General features: G+C 31.3%; 2 protein-coding genes across 2 annotated transcripts; one reads left to right on the forward strand and one right to left on the reverse strand.

Moving 5' to 3' along the window:
• Positions 1-268: 268 nt before the first annotated feature.
• Positions 269-1,891, forward strand: LOC111631313. Its single transcript, XM_023375530.1, has 2 exons — positions 269-493; positions 682-1,891. Exons 1-2 carry the CDS (start codon positions 321-323, stop codon positions 1,757-1,759), a joined length of 1,251 nt encoding a protein of 416 aa, XP_023231298.1. The 5' UTR covers positions 269-320; the 3' UTR covers positions 1,760-1,891.
• Positions 1,892-6,306: 4,415 nt separating this feature from the next.
• LOC111631320 lies at positions 6,307-10,570 on the reverse strand. The gene is made up of 4 exons (XM_023375539.1): positions 10,485-10,570; positions 6,921-6,989; positions 6,742-6,831; positions 6,307-6,604 (listed from the first exon to the last, which is right to left on the reverse strand). The coding sequence occupies exons 1-4, from the start codon at positions 10,560-10,562 to the stop codon at positions 6,467-6,469; spliced, it is 375 nt and encodes a 124-aa protein (XP_023231307.1). The 5' UTR covers positions 10,563-10,570; the 3' UTR covers positions 6,307-6,466.
• Positions 10,571-10,999: the final 429 nt, after the last annotated feature.

The raw sequence follows: 10,999 nt of genomic DNA on the forward strand, positions 1-10,999 counted from the left end.
TGTATATTCTGCATCAGATTTTACACACTGATTTTTAGTATTCCGATCACGTTGTCGAGGACAGAATTTAAACCGGTCTTTCTTTGGCGGTAGTCGCTTTAAGTTTAAACTTTAAAGTATCATTTCTTCACTTTTTTTTGCTGATTTTTGGGGTTCCGGTTAACTGTATTTTCGTGTAATAAAAATAAAATCAATACGTTAAATTTTAATTATTGAATTTACGTAAAAATTGTCAAAATTAATTATTTGCTTACAATCCAATCAACAACAATACATCTTGTAATCAAGTTGCCATCTTTCTTAGCTTAGTGGAAATAAAAATGGATTCCGTTCTTCTTAATTCTTCAGAAAACGAAAAATTAACAGTTTCGTTATCAAAACTGTTTAATTCCAGTAATATATTAAATGAATTTATCGAAAAGTTTCCAATTTGTAAATATTACATCATTTTTTACTTAATGATTTTTGCAATAATGGCCATAATCTTCTCGAAGTAAGTTTAAAATATCAATTTTTAAATGTTAACTACGAAAAAATTAACTGCAATATCATTTAATACGTGTTTCAAAATAATGCATTAATGTACTCACATATGTTTTCGTTGTATCTTAACGCTTTATAAAATTATATTTTATATAAATATGTTTATGGAAATTTAATTTATTTTTATGTCTTTTATAGATTTATAAAAAAGAAAGATACAAAAATATTATTTATACAAAACAGATTCGAACTGTATATATACGGCAAAGAATATAGCATGACGATGTTTCAACAATTTGGCCCAGATTTTACAAGAAGATTCTTAAATATAATAAATGTTTGTTCCATTCACGATTTCGCTTGCGAACAAAATAATTATGACCTACAATTTATTTGCTGGAAACTTTTCGATGAATACTGGAAAGGTATATTTCAGATGAAGGATTTTCTTTACTGTAAAGAAACAACAATCACTAGCTTAATCTCTCGTGCTATATACAGTACGTTGGACGAATTAAATTTGTTTTATGCCGTTGACGATTGGATTAATGCGAAAATCACAACAGAGAAACACTTGGTAAAAGACATAAACACTATTCGACAACGAAGAAAAGAACTCATGCGGCCATTTCTACCGAAACTCAGATTGTTGGCAATTGCGAAAGACGATATGCAGAATATGTTTGATATGTTAGCGCTTCTATTAACAGAACACGAAATGCGAGCGATTCGTGATTTCTTCTCCAGCCAGGATTATCCTAATGCAGATTTATCCGATTTTCCCGAAACTCTTTGTAATAATACGCTACAAAGAAATATGGAGACGTACGACTCTTTGTTTGAATATAATAATAAAAGCAAGTCTCCAATAGGAAAAGAAATTTATGTTACCAGAAATACACAGTTCGCTTGCAATATCTTTGTAAAAGAAGATTGTTTCCTGGCTGATATTTTATTACCTGTGTATTTCAGCCATACTAAAACAATAACTATGAATTTGAACATCAGTAAAAATGGAGAAGAAAATTCTGTACAGTCGTGTCAATTTGAATGCAATAATATTGGAGAAGCGAATTTATCTCTACCGCCCTTTCTAAAAAAGAATTCGGTGTATCACCTGTCATCTAAGTTTTCCGAAGACGAAGAAATGGATATTCGCATTTCCCCTAATGCATATTCCTTTATAACTGATGAAGAGAAGTCGGATAAATCAAAGAAAGAGAAAAACGAAAAAGATGCTAACAATTTTTATTTCGAAGTTTATCTTTATTTTTAAAACCAACTCGTATAAACCATATTTGGTACACTAATCAAAATTCCTTATAAAATTTTCATTTGAAAACTAAATTTTTGTAAAGGGAGAACAAATATTGATTTATTAAATGTGTCGCATAAATTACAAATTCATTCAAAGAACGTAAATTAATAAATAAATTTATTTGGTATTGTTTTAAATCTGAATCAATAAGAATCCATCCCGATATGTCTTGATTGATATTCCTTGATTACACCAGTGTGAGATTATAAAGTTTATGAGTGTTTTAATGGGGCCGCGAAAACAAATTGTGATACAAAGATTTACCTTAAGAAAAAAACAAAACAATAGTAGTTTAATTAATATGCCAAAGCGTACAAAAGTTCTCGCGAGACCCAACCTATCAGCCACTTTCTGTCAGACAATACTTGACTTTGCAAGTGCACTGACATCTGCTTGCATGCACAATTAAAACTAATTACAATAAAGCTATAGGACCTAATTCTAGTAATTAAGAACAATACAAATAATAATAAGCACTACACAACGAATTATATAATTACAAAATTAAGGAGGCAAGACAAGAAAAAAAATATCTTGTAAGTGTGTGTTACCTTCACTTTACCTTTTGTTGCATAATCAAAATGAATTACGTTATACAGTTTTGTCACCAAATGAGAAAAGTACATTAGTAACAAGAATTTATTCGAGGAAACCTTTCAATGCCATAATAGAGAAAGTCAGAGACAGCTTATCTACACCAGAAGAGCTACAAAGACTTCACCAGAAGGTTCTACATAATATTGAGAGTAGTTTCCAATTGTCATCAAATCCTGTAAGACATACAAATGTTTTAATAAGTGTAGACACCTGGGTGAATGAAATGAAAGATAGCATTGATGATTATGTGTTGTTTTATAAACCACAAGGTAAGAAATGTGAAGAATATCTTCTTTTAATAGAATCTGACTTTGCTCTAGCTATTATGAATGATGGTCGGGCTTTTATGTTAGAAAAATATGGAAATGATGCTATGTGTATTGAGGAAACCCATGGTCTTAATGCTTGTTATTTTGAATTAACATCACTGATAATAATTGATAATATGAGAAAACATTTTCCTTGTGTTTTTTTTATTTAGTAACAGAACTAACAGGGAAATATTACAGATGTTTTTTCCAAGATTAAAGAACGAGTATGCTCCTCGTCACAAAACATTTATGTCAGATATAGGTGCATGTTATGGGGAAACCTGCTCAAAGGTTATATTGTTCGTGGCATATCGACCGTGCATGCTAAAGAGAAAAAGACCGAAGTGTATAAAATCACACGATCACTGATGCAAGAAACAGATGAAGAAACATTTAAATTAATTTCAGAAGCAGCGGTGATAAAGTAGGTTGATGATTTGGAGTTGAAAAAGAAAAATCTGCAATGCCGCCTAGATCATATTGAAAAGCTAGTTGAAAAATTTTCAATTTGAAGGTTTAGAGAGACTGTCAAAACCAATAGAGCTCATATTAGAAGCAATTCGAAACAAATATAAACAAAAATAATTTTAATGGAACAAAAAAAAAACATCGAGCCTCAACGAGGATTTACTGGTTAATTTAAAATTTATTTAGAACTATTAATTATTACAAATTCAGCAACGTGTTGAGCTGCAGTAAACATTTATGAATCACCTCGTACATTGTTTTAAATGACTTTTACATTAATTAAATAAGAAAACAATAAAATTATGAAATGGTCATAATACCCAAGGATATTTACAGTAGCAAGATATATACAATTATATACAAGGTGGATATTATGAGAGAATGGTATACATAACAAGAGCAAACATACAAAAATGTTAAATCGTATCTTCATACTGACGTGAGTATAGACAATTTTATGTAAGTTACAAATAAACCATTTACAGTATTAATATTTAGATTGGAACTTAAACGTTTTGCCAGGAGATAAAGGTATTCAAAATTTTGTCTACCCAGTGCCAAGGTTACTTAGCGATTGGTACTCAAAATAGATGTGAAAGATACTCTCATTGTGATCACAGTCATTATTGATTATGGTAGTAAGAATTTCTTTCCATTTTTTGTATTTACTGGAGTTGTCGAGAAGGAAGGAGAAATTATCATGATTCTTTGTAATACGTTTAACAATAGGACCTGATATATAATAGGCGATGAGAGCAAGAGGATGGTTCCGGTTTTTTATAGCATTAACCATATTAGCCAGTAGTCGCGGGAAGTGGATTTGTCAGTTTCTGGTCGTAGTTACAAGCTTTATCATTTGTTTATCGTACTGTCGACGTCGTTGAACTCGTTATACATTAAATAAAATGGAAGTAGTGAGTTTGGTTTAAAATATACCAGTATAATACTTGTGTTTTCTATTCATAATTATAAATTATAAATTCTTTCTTTGAAATTATTAGTTACAAGTAAATATAAAATAAATTTATGAATAGATACTTTGCTTAAAAATGAATTATTCTATTAAAAAATAATAATGTAAGATTATGAGATGGAATTATGAATAAAATAAAACATAAGGGGACTTATAATTTGATATTTTTCCTACCGAGAGACGTGCTATTATTATTAATTAACCCTTAAGCCTCAAACCCGAAATATCTCGGGCAGGTTTTTAGCGTTACAAAAAACGCGGTCGTTAAAACTGTTTTTGAAATTATTTTTTTTGAATTTTTGGAATGTTTTTTAGGACCATAAATTTTTTCAAAATTTTTTTCCCACGCGAAAAAATTTTATCGCCATTTTAATTAGCCTTTGATAAGGCTCGATTAAAGCTCAATTGTTTTATAATGGGAATTTTTTATCAAATTTATTTCATGGTTCCTAAGTTGTAGTGCACGGATTTTCCTTCGGTAAAGTTATTTAAAGCTAGTTTTTCATGTCAAAAACGACCTCCGCTAGTTTTTTAACTTTTTTAATTAATATATTTTTTTAATATAAATTTAATTAATTAGGGGGGGTCAGAAATCGCAATTAAAATTTTAATTTTTTAAAAATATTTAAAAATATAGGCCTAGCTAATACTCACCCTACTTTAAACCCTCGTCTTCCCGAGACGTCTATGAAAATGCCCCGGGAAATCCAACTCCAGCTGTGTTCAAGGTCATCCAGATGTGTAAACAATGACTCATTGGTGTTATTTCTCAAAAAGGCGAGACAAAGGAAAATAAAATTTGAAGGGTTTTCTTTAAAATTAACGCATTTCTTTCGTTTTTTTTTTCAGTTTTAAGTATTTTTTACGTTTAATTAAATTAATATCAAAAATTGGTAAAGTCCCAAGGGGTTAATAATTGAACGTGTAATATGTATATACCAGCACCTCACTGATAACTAGAAAGGCTTAAGTTTAAAATTTAAGCTTTCTAAACCCAGTAGTTTCTCTCCACAAACGTCCGCAGTGCCGGATAAAGAAAAATGACAAAAAAATATAGATTTTTGCGCTTTTCGATTGCTTATATTTCAGCGACATCTTGATACAAAAACTTGAAATTTTGCACACTACTCATAGAAAATAATTTTCCTTCGAGCGACAAGAGATATTCGAAATTACCATAGGTGTTTAGGGGCGGAAAAATCGACTCCCGAAACTCTGATTCCTGTATATGTAGTCAGTTAATGACTTTTTTTTTATCAATACTTGTCGAGAAATCACTACCATGACTCCTAGATATAAGACAGTATACCGTGATATGAGACACTAGATTATTAAATCAAATTTTATCCGTTATTATTAAATACACATCGTTCTCAATGTATGTCATACTTAAGTTCATAAAACGTTCATATCTCTGACATAATATATTATGTCAGAGATACGGTACATTGCCTACTAACTAAAAACAATTTGTGTGCAAGAATCTAGTATACAGTACATCATACTTTTTCTTTAAGTGGGTATAAGTATGGTTTACNTGTATGTCATACTTAAGTTCATAAAACGTTCATATCTCTGACATAATATATTATGTCAGAGATACGGTACATTGCCTACTAACTAAAAACAATTTGTGTGCAAGTATCTAGTATACAATACATCATACTTTTTCTTTAAGTGGGTATAAGTATGGTTTACTCTAAATGAATTTACAGTGCAGACGTGACGTGAAAGAGTAATGAGTACTTTCAGTTTGTTTTAAGTTATGGCAACGCAATACTTGGGCGATCTGCCTAGGGGATGCCTTCGGCAAAAACTTTCTATAGAAAATTCTTCTATGTAACTTACACACACGAAAAAAAAACCCGGAAACTTTAGACATTGATTCGGGTCCAAAAACCAAATCCAACCACTACTGTTCGGTAGATTTATCATTTCGGCCATTGATGCGCACCAATCACGATCATGACAACATACAGTAGAAGAAGCATCCATGAAAAACATTTGCATGTATTCAGTCAGGACAGGTCCGTGCGTAGGGTTTATTAAATGAACGACAGTTTGAAAACACATTATTTTTCTTAACATACTTTATTTATTTTTACAATCTAGACATAGAGAAACACAATACAGTAGATTAAGAATAAACCGAACGGATACAGAATAAATACTGTTAGTTATATATAATATAATGTTTAATTTTATTTTCTAAGGCTTGAAAAATGAAACGTTCAAACCGATTTAATTTTCTACAATAATTAGTGTTGAAATCAAGTAAAATGTTTACAATATTCCGTAAATGGTAATTATTAGCGATTATTTTTGCAACAAAGTGGAATTTTTAGATAAATTTAAAATGTGCGCAACGAAAGAAATGCACTTGTCATCTCCACCTTTCAAAATGTCCCGAATTTGCATCAGAACGTTGAAGGCAGAATAGAGCGAACTGTATACCTATTAACGATAATAACAACAATTAATTTGTTTCTATTTTTTTGACGTTTTAAATATTCACAGCTGTAAATTATTCGCTACAGAACTCGAATTTATACTCTAAGTATGTGTCTTATATTTGATAAACTTCCATATACCTTTACCGGACATCCTTTCGACACAACGAAAAAACCACCGCAACTAAATCCCAGTTCGTTTTCTCGAAATTTTTTCATGAAATCCAACATCTAAATAAATATAAATTTTAATAATTAAAAGAAATACGATTATACAAGTACAGTTTAGTGTATTTTCAATAATTACAAATCAAACTTACTTTTATTTTGTCTTCTACCGCCAAACGAGCGGAAGCGAAAATCCTTATTTCTTGAAAAGAATCATAAGCCTAAATAAAATCATAAAATAAAAAAATCTCATTGAAAATATAAAATCGATACAAAGTCTTATTCTGCTCAACAGAACTTACGGTTGACGAAATACGGGGAATAGCAAAAGAAAACAACAACATCAGAAAAACGCAAAAGATGGTGGCGAGACATAATAATAGCCGAAAAATTATATCCAGTTCAACAAAAATAGAATGGTAGATAAATAAGGCTAAGATATAAATTACTACGCCAAATAATACGAAAAATAGCTGCTTCCATTTATTATTTATCTGATTTATAAGATCATAAATCTCTGCATGCTTCGAGATAATTTCGTCCACATCATACTTTGTGCATCTATTTCTGGTTAATTGTAATTGTTTCGCTAACTCTCTGAATCTCTCCAGTATCAGAAGGCCTACTGATAGCGATGCCGATATAATCCATAAATAAAATGCAACTGTGTAAGTACCAGTACTAAACGACAGAGAGCAATAAAGTGCGAGAATATAACTCGCCTCCTTCTCTACTAACCAAGAGAAAAACAGAAAGGAAATCCAAACGTGAGGTATGAAAATTACGAGAAAAGACACACCGAAAAACCCTAACATTACCAATTGATACCGAAACAATTTTTCCTTCTCACCGGTGTAACTCGATATTTTCATATCAAAGCTTATCTTTTTCCTACCCACATGTATGCAAAGAATGCAACCAATATCTATGAAATGAAAGGCTATTTTCAGAAAAGGATGCATTTCGTCACCCGCATATCTTTCAACATCGCTACAGAAAACAACATTCTCTTTAGTTGCAAGATTCTGAAAGAAAAATACAGTTGTTTGAAAAGCCAAGAATATCAGAATGAATTTCCTGTAAAATTCTATTAATTTTGATTGTCTGGCGTTCAACTGGTGACAATCGCAGCGTTTGTAAAAAATATCGCCAAAAACTATAGAGATAGAGAATATGGGATAAAGCATACAGTAAACGCAATTCTCCGCCATATTGCTAACTAGAAGTAATGGAGCTTATTACTTACAGCATTTCTAAATTACTACTCTAATGCTGTTTGCTAGAAACAGCAACGATTTTCCCTTCTCCTTCCGCGTGTATTCGCTTGTATGAGAATGAAAATAAGCGAAATAGTTTACTCATCTATGCGATGTGCAGAATTTTACGATCGGAATGCAATCGATCAATATCAGTTCAATTTGAAATGAGTTTATTTCTGCGAATGAATGCTTTTATACTTATAAATAATGGAATTCGATTCAATTTTTAATAATAGATAAGATGTTATTAAATTGGAGTGGCTTGAATCGATTGAATTAAGGAAATGCAACACTTGGGCGATCTGAAGAGGTGGAGAGCCTCCCTGCAGGACTTTCTTGGAAAAAACTGAACCCTATTTAGCTGTTTTTATGGGAAACTGGACCCTGTATAGGTGTTAAGCACGCGAAGAAAATCCGATTAATTCCACGTAACCGACCCGTTAGTGAGGCGTGACCCGCGACTTGTATCCAGAGATTTATATACTCGTCCACTGAATAACCAAATTAAACAAAACCTTTCTTTGAAATGTCAACAATAAAAAGAATAAAAACTCTGATTTTGTTATTTTATTGATTTTTACTTGTAAAACAATCGCAATCATTTAGTAATAACAACATTGGTAATGAAGAATGTTGATATTTATATACAAGACACTCGAGGTATTTATCGATATTTATACAAGATTTTATATAACTTTGCAAAAGTGTATTAAATCACACGGTTTATTACTTTATATGATTGTGATATTCGAAATATCTTATTATCGTTATATAAATAGAAATTTTATATAATGCATTTAATAATTTCTTAATTACAAGATCTTATTTAATAAAACGTTTCGAAGTGATTATCAAAGAATTTAACTTAAAATAATTACAGTATTTACTCGAACATAAGACGATCTCGCATGTAGGACGAGGTGTGACTTTAAAGATCAAAATAAAGGAAATTAGATTTATTAATATAATTCTAATTTTATTTCGTTTAATCACAAATAAAAGATCAAATCCACGTAAATGCACACATTGTCCCACAAAAATTAGTGGCATTTTACACTTTAAGGAAAAATCTTGTAAATCGACAACATGATTTGTTCACCTAAAGCCGGACAATCGGGATAATTTTTTTTTTCTTGCCAATTTTTACAATTCTTAACAGTCGAATTAACTCTTCGTCGATTACATTTTCTTCCAATTCTGATTTCCAAATAATCATCTGTTTTCACGTGTTGAATGAATTAAAACTTATATCGAGATCTCGTGTAATTTTGGAATTCAATTGAAAAGCTTTGCTTTTCCTATTGCTATTCATCTTTACTCCCGACAATACACATGAACTATTCAAACGATAAAATACTTTTGTTTTTAAACACCAAAAGGTGAGAATCCGCAAAACATCGGGGTGTTCACTTGTCTTTGTAGTAGAAATCTCAGAAAGATTTCTTCTTCGAGATAATAGAAAAAAAAATAACAAAATTTTGCAAAGAACTATTGTAATTTTGTTCTATTTCTACTTTTCCGGCTGTTTTATAAAACAAAGAGAATGTATGGTGTTCGGTCAAAAAATAATCCCCAAAATGTTTACGTTTTTGAACTTAAGACACCTTAAAACGTGAAATACAAGTCGAGTGTAATTTCTCTATGTATGGATGTCAGTGTGTGTGTGTGTGTGTGTATGGCAGGATTATGTTTCCATGTTTGAAGCTTAATAATTCCTGTGCCTTTAGTCGAAAATTTCTGAAATTTTGAAGGAAGGTTTAGTTTTTAGGGGGATTGATGCCGTTAAATTTTGCTGTTTAAAGTTCGAGGGGGTGGGGAGATAATGGCGATCGTGTGTATTTCCAGTAGGGTTGGACTTAATGACGATTTTACTCGTTATTAGCATTTACAATTTTTTGCAAAACTTATCCCTACCTTCAAAATTAAGTGTTTTGTCATTTCATAACAGTTAAAAATATAAAAATATTTTTAAAATAAAATACGATAACAGATGAAACCACCAAAATTTTAAACGTCGCCAGGAAAGTTGAGCAACTCGTTGCTGCTTTATTTAAATTATTTTTCTTAACTTAAATTTTGAATTATATAATTTTAATCATATAAGCATTTTACTAACGTATGATATACCTTATGCAGTTACGTTGAATTGTATTTATTGACAAGACTATGTCTTTTTTATAAAATTGTACTGCCTGCTGGCTTACCAGCTTAGAGATATGAAGTACATGTCAGGAGTTACAATTTGGCACAGAGTATTAAGTGCCCAAATCGTAAGCGCATAAAAAGTTCAGACTCGGGGAACCAAGAAACCAGTCAAAATAAAATTCAAAATGGCGACACTCCCTACAAACAGGCAGTAGTACAAGAAGCACATGCGTTGCTCGTTGGGAAGTTGGAAATGCGAACGTTGCGAAATCGAATTTTGAGAAACGAATCTTCGAAAAAAAACTCATTTACCTGTCCCGTGTTATTTTCTGGTCGCCACGTGTTGACCTTGACTTTGAAATTTGTACCCGAGACATCTGGTTTCAACATCGGAACGTTTTTCTCACAATAGATGGCGCTAGTCGTTATGATTTTATAATTTTATATTACAACAAACTTTCGAAATATAATTGGTTTTTTTTTCTATTTATTAATATACACATGTTATCTGTACAAAATAATAAAATAATTTCGGACGATACAATAGCCACGATTATTTTTTTCAAAAACGGGAAATTTTCGTTAGGCATCGGCAAAAATTCAACTCGGAGCGACACGCAACAGAGAAAAATTTCGAAATTGGATAGGTTAATTTCACCGAATGTGCCACGTGGACGACCTCGTGGTCGTGGCCGAGGCCGGCGAAATTTGAGAGATCGCGCTCGAAACCAGCGATACCAAAGATTTGAGAATGAGAACGAAACCCGCCTTGAGCGTTGAAGTGAGTCTCCGAGATATTCTTTTGCCTCAAATATGCCTTTGCCGTT

This window comes from Centruroides sculpturatus, unplaced genomic scaffold, assembly GCF_000671375.1.
Source record: "Centruroides sculpturatus isolate CEXI.00-Female unplaced genomic scaffold, Cexi_2.0 scaffold293, whole genome shotgun sequence".
Taxonomy (NCBI): Eukaryota; Metazoa; Arthropoda; class Arachnida; order Scorpiones; family Buthidae; genus Centruroides; species Centruroides sculpturatus.